The sequence below is a fragment of the Protomyctophum parallelum genome (assembly GCF_964188405.1).
Source record: "Protomyctophum parallelum genome assembly, chromosome: 8".
Taxonomy (NCBI): domain Eukaryota; kingdom Metazoa; phylum Chordata; class Actinopteri; order Myctophiformes; family Myctophidae; genus Protomyctophum; species Protomyctophum parallelum.
Genome location: NC_139703.1, coordinates 13,617,368 through 13,629,976, shown reverse-complemented (window position 1 = coordinate 13,629,976; position 12,609 = coordinate 13,617,368). Strand labels below are relative to the sequence as shown.

The following is a 12,609-nucleotide window of genomic DNA, read 5'->3' as shown; positions in this document are numbered from 1 at the left end:
GACCGTCTGCAATAAAACTCCTCTCAACAACTTTTGTGTTTTGACTTTTGACTATAGGGATGTCCCGATCAAGTTTTTTTGCTCCCGATCCGATTCCGATTCCGATCATTTGATTTTGAGAATCTGCTGATACCGATTTTCCCGTCCGATATTTATATTCTATCTATGTCCATCAAGTGTGTGAAAACGTGTTTATTTGCCTAGAAATTATTCACATTCCTTCACCTATTAAAATATAATAATAATAAATGAAAAACAGGAGTCTTGGTTTTAATGGGAAATTGTAATATTTGGTCAGAATATAGTTGAAATGTGTGTATCACAACAATTTGTTATTGCTTAAATGAAGTGCCTTATTAAACAAACAAAAAACATTCAAAAGCCTCTGAGGCTTAGTTCAAAATTGGTGAATTTATTATTTAATAATTAATCTTCTGCATTTGTTAAATAGTAATAACAATAAAATAATAATACAACATCTAGCTAGTGTCCATGCTCTCTGCCAGGCCAACCACCTCTCCTCCACCTCCTCCCTGGAGGCTGTTGTAGATGGAGGCCATGTCTGGGTTGCTGTGGATCTGGTTGGCGAAGTCGGCCATGCTGGGGCTCCGCTCCACCTCAGGCACGGCCAGCAGGGCGGCGACAGCGCGCATGGCTGAGCGCCTCAACTCCTCCTGCTTCTCAAACTCCTGCTTCACCGAACCCGCTTTCACCTGGGAGAGAGAGGGGGGAGCGGGATTTAGAAGTGCTTGGAGTGTGTGTGCGTGTGTGTGAGTGCATGTGTGTGTGTGTGTGTGTGTGTGTGTGTGTGTGTGTGTGTGTGTGTGTGTGTGTGTGTGTGTGTGTGTGTGTGTGTGCGTGCGTGCGTGCGTGCGTGCGTGCGTGCGTGCGTGCGTGCGTGCGTGCGTGCGTGTGTGCATGCATTAATGAATAAATACCTTGGTGGTACAGGTAGCTCTGAGCGGCTCCACCAGCCGGTCCAGTCTCTGTAGAACAGCACCAGGACACAGAGACACCAGTCTAGCTAACATCAGGAAGGTCAGCATCTACACACAGAATGAGGAGTGGGACAAAAAATAATACCATATATCGCAATGCTCCCCTCTTATCGTATCGATATACTGAGGATATTCTATTATTAAGAAAGCAGTCTGTGCACGTTTACATAAAGTCCTTACCACCTTAATGTGTAAAGCTTTATGGCAGGGGTGCCGACTTGAGAGCTACTTTAAAAACGACCAGCGAAACAAGATCTACACACCAAAAAATATGATCTGAAAATAGTTTAAAGAACATGACAAACACACTTAAATATAGAGGGGGAAATGGAAATACTTTTTGTTTTTGTATGTAACTTTCTAATGTTGGAGCGCTTGCAATAAGCTACATCTTATATGGCAGTCAGACATCTCAAGAGCTACCAAGATCAACCTGTTCAAAGCCTGTGTGGAAAGTATCCTTCTTTATGGTGCCGAAACATGGACAATGAATAAGGAGTTTCGGGATCGTCTTGACGGAACATACACAAGACTCCCCATGCGTGTCCAGAACCTCTCATGGAAGGACCATCCCACTAAAGCTCAGATTTATGGAGGAACCCCCCCCCCCCATCTCAGTTGTTGTGGCAGAAAGAAGACTCCGCTTTGCTGGACACTGCCACAGAGCAAAAGACCAGGTCATTTCGGATATTCTTCTGTGGAGACTACCCTGCCCATCAAGAGGAACAAGACCTCTCACATTTCCAGATGTTCTGAGTAGGGACACAGGACTGACTGTGAATGAACTTGGTGTGGCAATGAGCAACAGAGACCAGTGGAAGCAGCTTGTGTCGCAGATCTCGAGGGCACTCGAAGGATGATGATGATAACAGGCCATTTTTATGTCAATCAATCAAGTCACCTTAATTCAAGTGTCAGATGCCAAATTATATATTTTTATATATAAATTATATATGTTTTAGGGCCATGTCATGTGATCTACCTGCACAGCCTTTGTGATCTACTGGTAGATCGCCATCTACCTTTTGGGCACCCCTGCTTTACGGTATTTATCGTTGCTGTCGGGCAGAAATTAATTCCCTACTTGATCATCAAGGAAAAGCATCAAAGTAGCAGATCTACAAGTATGCTAGATCTAGATAGCTGTAGATCTGATAGCTTGCAGATCTGCTACATTTTCTATTTTTTTTTATTTGAATCCTGAAAAGTAACAGTTTTGGACATATGAGGTTTCCACCCGACAGAAGATATTTCCTATGAATATAATTTGCACAACAGATTTTAGTGAGGGATGTTTGACTCACTCTGATGTCATAGTGGTCTTTAAGGCCTTCCTCCACGTGGTCCAGGAACAGCAGGATGTCCAGTCCATCCAGACAGTTGTCCAGCAGAGTGTACATGCACTCAAATGCTGCTTTACGCACGTCCAGACCATCATCCACTGTGTGCTTAAATGGACCCATCTCCACCTGTAACACACATGCACACAGATGCACACGCGCCGCGCACGCGCGCCACACACACACACACACACACACACACACACACACACACACACACACACACACACACACACACACACACACACACACACACGTGCGTAACTGTAAACCCACAGACACGCATTTGATATATTTTTAAATATATATTTTTTACAGTGTCCTGGTAGGATATAAACGAAGGGAAGGTAGGATTCAGACATGAAGCCTTTGCGTAATTCTTCCAACCGTACCTCTCTGATGAGGTCCTTCCTGACCTGGGTCTCCTTGTAGAGGTGAGGCAGCACTGTCGCAAGGAGACCACGGATCAGGGAGGGCTTATTATGGGCTGCCGAGTTGAACATCACCAAGGCAACACGGCGCACGTTGATGTCATCATCCTTCAGCGTCTTCAGAAAATCTCCTGTCATGCAGAGAGGAAATCCTTATTATTTGTGTAGTGAGAGAATTGTGTATTTAGCCCATTAATACTTGAAGGACATTAAATATCAATAGCAACATGTTGCTATCTATTGTATGTTAGCAGGAAGCCATAGGCTTCGCAATATTCAATATCGTTATCAAATATTGCATGTTTTCCATACATCGTGCAGTGTGAGTACTGTGTACTGTAAGTTACCTATACATCCTTTGAGCAGTGCGTCTATGGGTGCAGGCTGGTCTATAATAGTGAATTTGACAGCAGTCACCACAGTGCTACGGGCCAATGGAGAGGCTGCAAAGAATTGAGAGAGTTGATGGCGGGTTAAACATTTGTCATTTGCTGTTAAGAATAGTTATACAGTATACACATGTAGGCAAGGGAAGCCTGGTAAAGCTTTTAAAGCAAATTATAGTGCTTTAAGGAGAGCACGCACGCACACACCAACGCAGCACGTACACGTAAAGCTGTTACGATTCGGAAAGTTTACTTGACGATTAATTGTCACTCAAATAATTGCGATTAACGATTTGTTTGTCATTATCTGCACAGGGCAGATATGAGAAAAAACTTTTAAATACATGTAGTGGAAATACAGTAGCTTATATCTGCTATTACCCTATTTTCCAAAATGTATGAAAATATACGAACATTTTTCATATGGAAACAGTTATGATAATTGTGACACAAAAAGTTATTATGATTATCTAAAATAATTGCGATTAGGTGATTAGGCCTGCGCACGCACGCACACACACACACACACACACACACACACACACACACACACACACACACACACACACACACACACACACACACACACACACACACACACACACACACACACACACACACACACACACACACACACACACAGCCCTACTAGCAGTGAGTTGCTGTTTCAGTCTGGGCAGCAGTTGGTCAGGGTTGACTAAGGTGAGTTTGCCCAGACATTCTGCCACCAGGTTCCTGGTCCCCTCCTCTGGACACTGGCAGTTCTGGAACAACAGCGTCCAGACAGACTCCACATGGGGCGAGAGACTAGAGGCTGGACAGGCACTGGAAGGAGAGAGAGAGAGAGAGAGAGAGAGAGAGAGAGAGAGAGAGAGAGAGAGAGAGAGAGGGAGACATGAGAGAACAGAAGATATGGGATTAAGACCTGAGGCTGATTCTACAAATGCCTTATTTTGACCCCATCTGAAAATGTCAAAAATAGCAGATGTACACAAGCTTGCAGCATGGCACGAAGTGTGAGTTTATATTATCTGTTATTTTTCAACCCAATAGTTTTCTGGAAAACGTATTACTTAAGTCATAAGCTCTTGGTAATACATTTCATTGGTTCAATATTTATAAAACCCTCGACAGAACGAACCACTATCACAATTGTTCAAAAATTGCGAAAATAGCAGATCTACAAACTCACCGCAAAGCTTTCAGAGCTTGTGGTTCCTACAACATGAATTTAAACTTTTCAATTTTTTTGTGTTCTTCTATCACCACAAATGCCCAATTTTTTAACAATCAGGCTTTCTAATCATATTTGGGTTTTTATGTAGGCTAGGAGGCTAGGTGATTGATTTTTGTGTGTGATATTTTGTGATTTTTGAATGATTTGTTAACTGATTTAATATATGATTTTATGTTATCATGGTGAGGTAAGAACCTTCGAGGAGGCTAGGTATCGAGCTAAAGAGGCTGATGCCGCCTTGGCTGCCAAGCGATGTAGGAAAGCCTGGTCTCTGTTTCAAAAGTCTGTATGATCCGGTCGGGAGCTCTTCTATAAAAATTAAAGTTACAAGTTAATGTCGCGTGTTGCCATTCTCTTGTACTTATGTATTATTTCCCACCACGGAGTAGCCTTGCATCTCGGAGGACAGGCAAGACGTCGGCAGTGTCGGTAGGCCAATCAGAGGCAGGCGGGGCGTTACCATGTCTATGCTCGGACGTAGAAATAAATCACGCTGTGGGCGTGGAGGAGGGGGTGGGCCTTATTATAATAAGTCAAAGATGTGGGAGGGGAGTAGCTGGGATGGGGTGTGGCGGTGAAAATCATTTCCATAAACAGCTCCCCCAGCACATCAGGACATTGTGGTACTGCAGCTAAAACTGTGTTAGAAGCCAGACAGAAATTACATGGATTGCATGGTGAATGGTGATATCAGAGTGGAGATTTAGGCTCAGTTTTAAATGTTGTAGTTCCTTGAATTATGAAATAAAAACATAAAACGTCGAAATTTGGAAATACAAGGTGCCTGACACTGTGACATGTAACTAGTTCTGGCTTAATAAATTAACATGCAATGATGTAACGAAAGTCAATATGTTGGAGTCAAATTAAAGATGACAAGACCTGGGCCTAACTCCCCTGAAAATCGTACCTTTTTTGGGTACGAAGAAGAACCTCTCTTTGCTTACTAAAAATCCTATTATCTTGAGCGCTTTTGAAGCTCTCATAAATTATCTAATGAAAAAGACCCCATTATGGGAAAACCCTAATATTCCTTATCCCATAGCTGATGGTGTATTGCAGAGATGGGTTAATAATGGAATCAGGACTGTGGGTGATTTATACAGCAACAATGTAGTATCAAACTTTCAACAATTATCAGCCAAGTTTAATTTACGTAACCATGACCTCTTTAAATATCTTCAAATTAGACATTGGATTCAAGCAAAATCTATAGATTTCCCGAATATTCCGGAAAAATCCCCCCTGGAGGATCACATGTTTTGTACTCTTATCACCTCAACTAAAGGATTAACTTCCTCCATATATGGTATTCTAAACAATAATTTACCAATTTACAATACATTGAACATTAAACATAAATGGGAGACAGACTTGGGATGCACCTATGATGATGTGGATTGGGAGATAATTTTAGAGAGAGCTCAGAGGGTTCTGGTTTCCACCAAACATAGACAGATGCAATTTAACATTTTTCACAGAACTTACTTTACTCCGCTCAGGTTACACAAGATTGATAGAAGCATTTCCCCTATGTGCCAAAGATGTACAGTAAGATAACAGAAGGCTGCCTATTACATATGTTATGGAACTGCCCACTTTTAATTGATTATTGGAAGTTCATCTTGTCTACTGTCTCTGATATCATAGAGGTTGAAATACCACATGATCCAAGAATTTGGTTACTGGGTGACGTTACATTGATCAACACAAATTTCAACAAAGCATACTTTGTGTTACTCGCCAGTACAGCTGCGAAGAAAATCATCTTGGTTAATTGGAAATCTGAAAAATCACCTTCACAGAGACACTGGCTGAATGAGCTTTCATCATACTGTACCCCTGAAAAGATACTGTACAATGTAAGAAGAAGGCCTGCTACTTTTGAAAAGATATGGGGTTCTTTGAGGTTCTACCTTCAATATCTCCTCTGGGTTGATTTAGTTTTAGTTTTTATTTATATTGTTATTTTCATGTATTTATCCAAGTTGTTGCTGTCAAGAGGTGTTGTGTACAATACAGAGTAATGAGAGCTGTGTAGTTTTCCTTTCTGGGGTGGGGGGGGGGGGTTGTTTTGACTGTTTTTTGTCTTTTCTTTTTTGAGTTTGTCTTGTCTTGTTTAAAAAAAAGAAAAAGAAATCATGATTCTGTAATTCATTGTTGTAAATATCTGCATTATCAATAAATAAATCTTAATTTTTTTTTTAAAGATGACAGTTGATTACAGTGAAAAAGAGCTGAGAAATATACACTACACACACAAACACACCTGATAACTTCTTTGAGAGAGTGCAGTAGCAGGTACTGTCGTCGAGGCTGTGCAGAGATCTCTTTGAGCAGGAATGGCAGGTAGTCAGGGAGACTGCCTACCGCCATGCTGCCTAATGCACATGACGCTGCCGTCTTCACCTACAGCACAACACACACATTAGCACATGGACAGAGATGGTCAAAAATACAAAGGCATATAAAGCAGGGCGGTTGCTTGCGGTGTCTGTTCCGGCACTCTATTTACTTGACCACTTATTCCACTGTTGGAATGCCTAAATTGTTAATTGCCATAACATTTGAGATTGTGTTTCTCAGTTGCTGTATAAGCATTAGGTCTTATGCGGCAGCTGACCAATCTCCTTCTATCACACCCCATCTCAAATAATTTGCCTTGGTATGTCAATGACAATATGATATAAAAAAAAAAATCATTGAATTACACACAAAACAAATTTTAATGTAAATTTTCCGAGAATTCCAAAATGTTCTCTTTATTCTGCTTATTAGCAATTGAATGTTTTGTTCTATTCAGACACATTCTAGTATTGTCTATACCTTTCATTGTTTTCAAGGAAAGATGTTTACTTTGTATAGCTGACTTTCTTTCATTATGCTTGAGGCAAAATAAATCATATGATAGTGTCGCCTGCTGAATATTGACATTGTCATTTATGCTTGTAGATCGGCTGTTTTTGTTGATTTGCTGCAGTGTTGTAAACACTGGGTCAGACTTGCTCCCATTGCAAATTCGTTCAGCCTATAGTGTCAATCAAATGTTTTGGCACTCGGGTCAGAGTACAGAGTACGAGTAGGCAGGGGTGGTATCGTGCCCAAGTACCGATACCAGTATCGGTGATACATCCAGACATCCAGTTTTGGCCGGGTCGGTAGGCTACGTAAGACAGTCTTGTTGGTTACAGAGCTGTGTTTTAAAGTTGATTCTGCTAAAAACATATCATCTCTGTCGGGTGGAAACATCATGTCCAAAACAACTTACTTTTCAAGAATTCGTCGCTTCGCGGCGCGTTTAGAGCTTATGGGTCTGCTACTTTTGTTGCTTCTGTGTGACACTACAAGTATGATGAAGTAGGCCCAGTAGGGCATTACTTTACAAAAAGAGTTTCTGCCCGACAGCAACGATGCATAAAAGAGATACATTTGAAACCAAATCCCTGTTGAATAAATATGAGTACTGTGTGTATTCAGCTAGAATCTACTGGATGTGAAGTCCTACCTCTTCACTAGGTGAGGAGAAGGCCTCCAGGATGACTGCCTGCACCTCCTTACTGCCTCCCAGACTGCCTCCCCTCCCCACCTCCCCCAGACACAATAGAGCCAGCACACGCACTGGTTCTGAAGAACTGGAGCTTTTCACCTGAACAGAACAAAGGACAATGCAATGCAATGCAAATTATGCAATGCAATACATGTGGACATTAGGAGGCAAGGTACAAAAACACATCTGTCTCTCTTCCTGTTTTGTGTATATTTGAATGCACGCACGCAAGCACGCACTCACGCACGCACGCACGCACACCTCAAACCCACCTCCTGTATAAATGATGCCACCATGCTTGGTGTTTCTTTGGGACACACGGCGGACAGGGCAGCCACACAGCGAGCCACAGAGTGGTAGGACTGTCTGTGTAGGACAGCAGTGTCTGGGTGTGACAGACCACTGTGGAAGGGCTCCGTAAGGGACTTCAACAACTGTCTGGAAGGAGAGGAGAGGAGAAGAGAGGTAAACAATTACTTACTGTATGCCCCTCCCCTCCCCCACCCCACACACACCAAGGTTATTATAGTTAACTAAAACTAACGACAAAACTAAAAAAAAATTAACTGAACCAAATAAAACTAGAAAAGGAAAAGAAAAACGATAACTACACTGAAAAGAAAGAAAGAATGAATAAAGAAAGAAAGAAAAAAAAATAAGAAAGTAAAGCAGTAATCCCGGGTTTTCATACTGCCTCCCCCCGGAACTGGTTGTTCCTGGGAAAGTAGCGCCCAGAATTACAGCTTAGGCAACTGGCACCGGGTGAAAGATGGGTTACAAATTCGTGTGATAAAAAAAATGAGAGAAATAATACTTGTGTCCCAGGTTGCTGGTTTTGGACTGCACCAGTGCTTGTAGGAAGTCCATTATGGCGGCCAGCGCTCCTCCCTGGAGCAGAGGAGAATGGACCAGGCTAAAGACCCCAGGCAGCACAGAAGAGCCCATCTTAACCAGGCAGGATGGACAGGCACTGGCCATAGTGGTCAGCAGAGTGATGGACACCTGGAAAACACAATACAAACCACAAGACCATTCTAATAATAATAATAATAGCTCAGATTTATATAGCGCTTTTTCTAGGTACCCAAAGTCGCTTTACATAAAGAAAAGTAAGGAACAAACTTTAAAATCAAGTAAGAGATCAGTGCTAGATTAAAAAGATAAATGGTTAAGCATAGGTTGGGGGGACTTAACCAGACCTCAACTGCATGGGAAAAGCTATCTTGAAGATAAGGTGTGTTTTGAAGGAGAGGAGGGAGGGGGCATCTCTGAGATGGTTGGGGAGTGCATTCCAGAGGAAAGGGGGGGGGGGGGGGGGGGGGGGGGCAGCAACAGAGAAAGCCCATCTGTTACTTGGACTTGTGATCCTTCAGGAGGTTGGCTTCACTAGAACTGGGGGAACGGGAGGGGACATAGGGTTCGAGAAGATCGGAGAGCAGGAGCCAGGTTGTTGAGTGCTTTGTAGGTGGTGAGCAGGGTTTTGTAGTGAATAATTTGTTTAAGTCGCCGAGGCTAGGGAAAGTGCTACGGCAAGTGTTGCAGGCTAAGGTGGAGTCTGAAGAGGTGAGTTTTCAGGCTATGGCGGAAGATTGGGAGTCAGTCTGCAATGGGAATAGTTTTGGAGCCAGGTCAATACCTGGGAGACATGCATGTCGCTCTCGTCCACCAGGGCGGGCAGCTCGACCAGCGCTGGCTCCAGGGTGGCGGGCTGGAAGGAGGAGGCGTGGTGGCAGACCAGCGTCGTCAGGCAGGTCAGCGTGGCAAGCTTCAACACACGCTGGTTCTTCCTCAGGAAGGAACCCAACACAGACAGAGTCTCGGGAAGGATGGAGGACAAGTCGATCTGGGAGGGACAAGAAAGAAAGAAAGAAAGAAAGAAAGAAAGTTGCAGTGTATTTTGGCACCATCTGAAAATATTTTGGGCCAGGACGGACCCCCACACAAGATTAGTGTTGATAAAATATTCCATCATTTGTATGATTTTTGAGCGGTGCACACTGCTCCAATGACACATGTGTCCCTTTGTCCCTATGTCTGTTTGGAGTTAGAACAGCTGCAATACCGCTGGGTGACCTTTTTTTTACCAGCTGCAAGCTGGTCAATAAGAGCTTGCTATATATCCGACCGGGTAGTACACACTGGTAGTAGACACTGGAGATCATTTTCTGCTGAGCCTGCACGAGTGGTGTGCGCATGCGTGAAATTGGAACGATACAGAGAAGAAATTGGAACGATACAGAGAAGAAATTGGAACGATACAGAGAAGAAATTAGAACGATACAGAGAAGAAATTGGAACGAATAATGCAGCTGGTAATTGATTGATTTCGTCAATTTGGGCTTGTTTGTTGAGTTGCAAGCTCACAACGTGTTGCATCGTGACGCGTTGAAAGCTTGTAGATATGGTTTGAAATAGTTTAACTGATTTCGAATCTACAGTATATTACACTTTGTGAGAACCACTGTTTCATAGGACCACTGGTCTACGTTGGGACCTTTAAAGAGAACGTGGAGATTCCATTGGGGGCTCTATCTTGCTACACCCCTTAACCCAACTTATTTGCCATTTTTTACAATTCAACTAGCCAATCTACATCAACACGTTGTGAGCTTGTAGATCAGCTATTTGTATTATTTTAAAATGTTTTAAAATAGTAAAAAATGGCAAATAAGTTTGGGGTGGCACAAGATATACTGTAGGACTGGGACTTGTACCTTTAAAGAGGACATGGAGATAAGCGTGATGGTCCTGACGGCTGTCAGCCTGGTGATCTCGTTCTTCAACCTCTCCAGGAGGATGGCCAGCACGCCCTTCAGCTCCCCCCCCAAATGGTCACCTAGGTGACACACCATGTGACCGATGCAGGAAATGGCCCTCTCTTTGACTTCCTGGTCAATGTCCGTGGCCTTTAGCCTCTTCAGAGTGGCTGAGAAGAGCTGAGGAATGGAACAGCATGAGGAAAAGTAGGAAATCAAATAACATACAGTACATCGTACAAGAATGGAGTGCCGGTAGTGTAGAGATGTAAACGTCTCTCTAATGTGATGCACATGCAGTCATGAGTCAAGAGAAGAGAAGAGAAGAGAAGAGAAGAGAAGAGAAGAGAAGAGAAGAGAAGAGAAGAGAAGAGAAGAGAAGAGAAGAGAAGACCACCTCTTTAACAAAGGGTTTGGGGTCAAATCCCCCCGCTGTGGATCCATTGTCCAGTGGTCTCATCACTCTGACCAGCTGCTGAGAGACGAGCAGGGCCTCAGAGGTGATCTTATAGAAGGTGTCGTCCACACAGCTCACCACTGGGGGCATCAGCACCTATGCGAGACAACGGGTGACGATGAGTGGAGAAACTGACAGCGATGTCAAGCAATTCCATTTTTAGAAAGGGTCATGATTGTAAACACCTCGTCCTGATCACTTCTAATCGTCTACAGTACACCAGCAGGTCTCAAACCTTTCAGTACCCCCAAAATTAATATTTATTTGGCTGCAGATCCCCTTCTGAAAATATTTTGTGCACAGGACCCCCAATACAAGATTTATACTGTTAAAACGTTTCAAGAACGCAGATTCTTATGCTGGGCCCACTTTCAGAATAACCTTTCTACACTATACTATTTTATACATGATTCTATTCACTACTGGAGATTGTTTGTTTGCCATAGAGCTGTAGACAAATGGAGCAAGCTATGCAACCTGCATGTGTGGATGGAAGGCTTGAGGAGGATGAGACAGGAGAAGGACATGGAGGAAGGACAGAGCGTCTATTCTCATGGTGGAGGAGGTGCACTTGTCTGTCAGAGAGAACACTATGCCTGGGAGGGGAGGAAGGAAGGAAGGAAGGAAGGAAGGAAGGAAGGAAGGAAGGAAGGAAGGAAGGAAGGAAGGAAGGAAGGAAGGAAGGAAGGAAGGAAGGAAGGAAGGAAAAAGAAACATCATACTCGTGTGAAGTGAGGGGCTCCCTTATCCCTTATCATCAAACATCATCACATCAAATTTGGAAGAATTCATAAAGCAAACTATTGTGACGTTGAAGGTGCGTATATTAGGGAGGATGAGGCAAATTTTTTGCAGGCTGATTGTGTGAAACCCTTTTATTAGAGTGTATGTGTGCACGACGTGCTTACACATGCGTAAGTGCATGCAGGTTTGTACCAGGTATGAGTGCAGGTATATGCTGCTCCAGTGATCCTGGCACGGTGTGTGTGAGTTCAGTGAGCAGACAGAAGCAGCCCTGTCTGGATTTAATGTTCTTCTCCTTCAGCTGTCTGTGGAGGGCCTTCACTATGACTGGCACCTGGAAAGACACGCACAAAGACAATACTTGAAGTTCTCCACTAGATAACAAGTGTAAAGCCTAATTTATATTATGTATACAATGTGATACTTCAATTACATTGTGTCGCTCAACAAAAACAACAGACTTTTCAACCTAACAAGTTAACGACGTGGGTTGAGCGACTTGTACTTTCAACATTAGGAATATTTGTACTACATTGATTGATTGAATACTTTATTAACAAGCTCATTAACAGTCGGCTACAGGTAGTACAGTGAATGGGTTATGCTAAAAGCATAACACAAAAAGCCCCAGGGGCTTGTTTCCAATGTGGTCTTATATAATGAATATGCATCACAAACACAGGAAACAATCTCTCGGACAGAAATGAATGCAT

The 12,609-nt window shown here is 43.0% G+C and overlaps 1 protein-coding gene across 2 annotated transcripts in view; it reads right to left on the bottom strand.

Annotated features, from left to right (window-relative positions):
- Positions 1-274: 274 nt before the first annotated feature.
- The window catches only part of LOC310863652 (cullin-associated NEDD8-dissociated protein 1-like), a 19,502-nt gene continuing 7,167 nt past the window's right edge, over positions 275-12,609 (bottom strand). For both annotated transcript variants that reach the window (XM_083772138.1, XM_083772139.1), the window contains exons 10-24: positions 12,089-12,230; positions 11,630-11,748; positions 11,093-11,248; positions 10,654-10,875; positions 9,576-9,782; positions 8,754-8,941; positions 8,212-8,377; positions 7,898-8,038; positions 6,662-6,801; positions 3,805-3,980; positions 3,117-3,212; positions 2,731-2,900; positions 2,303-2,467; positions 939-1,046; positions 275-713 (exon numbers count right to left, since the gene is read on the bottom strand). In XM_083772138.1, coding sequence (XP_083628264.1) covers positions 480-713; positions 939-1,046; positions 2,303-2,467; positions 2,731-2,900; positions 3,117-3,212; positions 3,805-3,980; positions 6,662-6,801; positions 7,898-8,038; positions 8,212-8,377; positions 8,754-8,941; positions 9,576-9,782; positions 10,654-10,875; positions 11,093-11,248; positions 11,630-11,748; positions 12,089-12,230 — 2,430 coding nt within the window. In that variant the 3' untranslated portion in view covers positions 275-479. The remainder of the gene's footprint in view (positions 714-938; positions 1,047-2,302; positions 2,468-2,730; positions 2,901-3,116; positions 3,213-3,804; positions 3,981-6,661; positions 6,802-7,897; positions 8,039-8,211; positions 8,378-8,753; positions 8,942-9,575; positions 9,783-10,653; positions 10,876-11,092; positions 11,249-11,629; positions 11,749-12,088; positions 12,231-12,609) is intronic.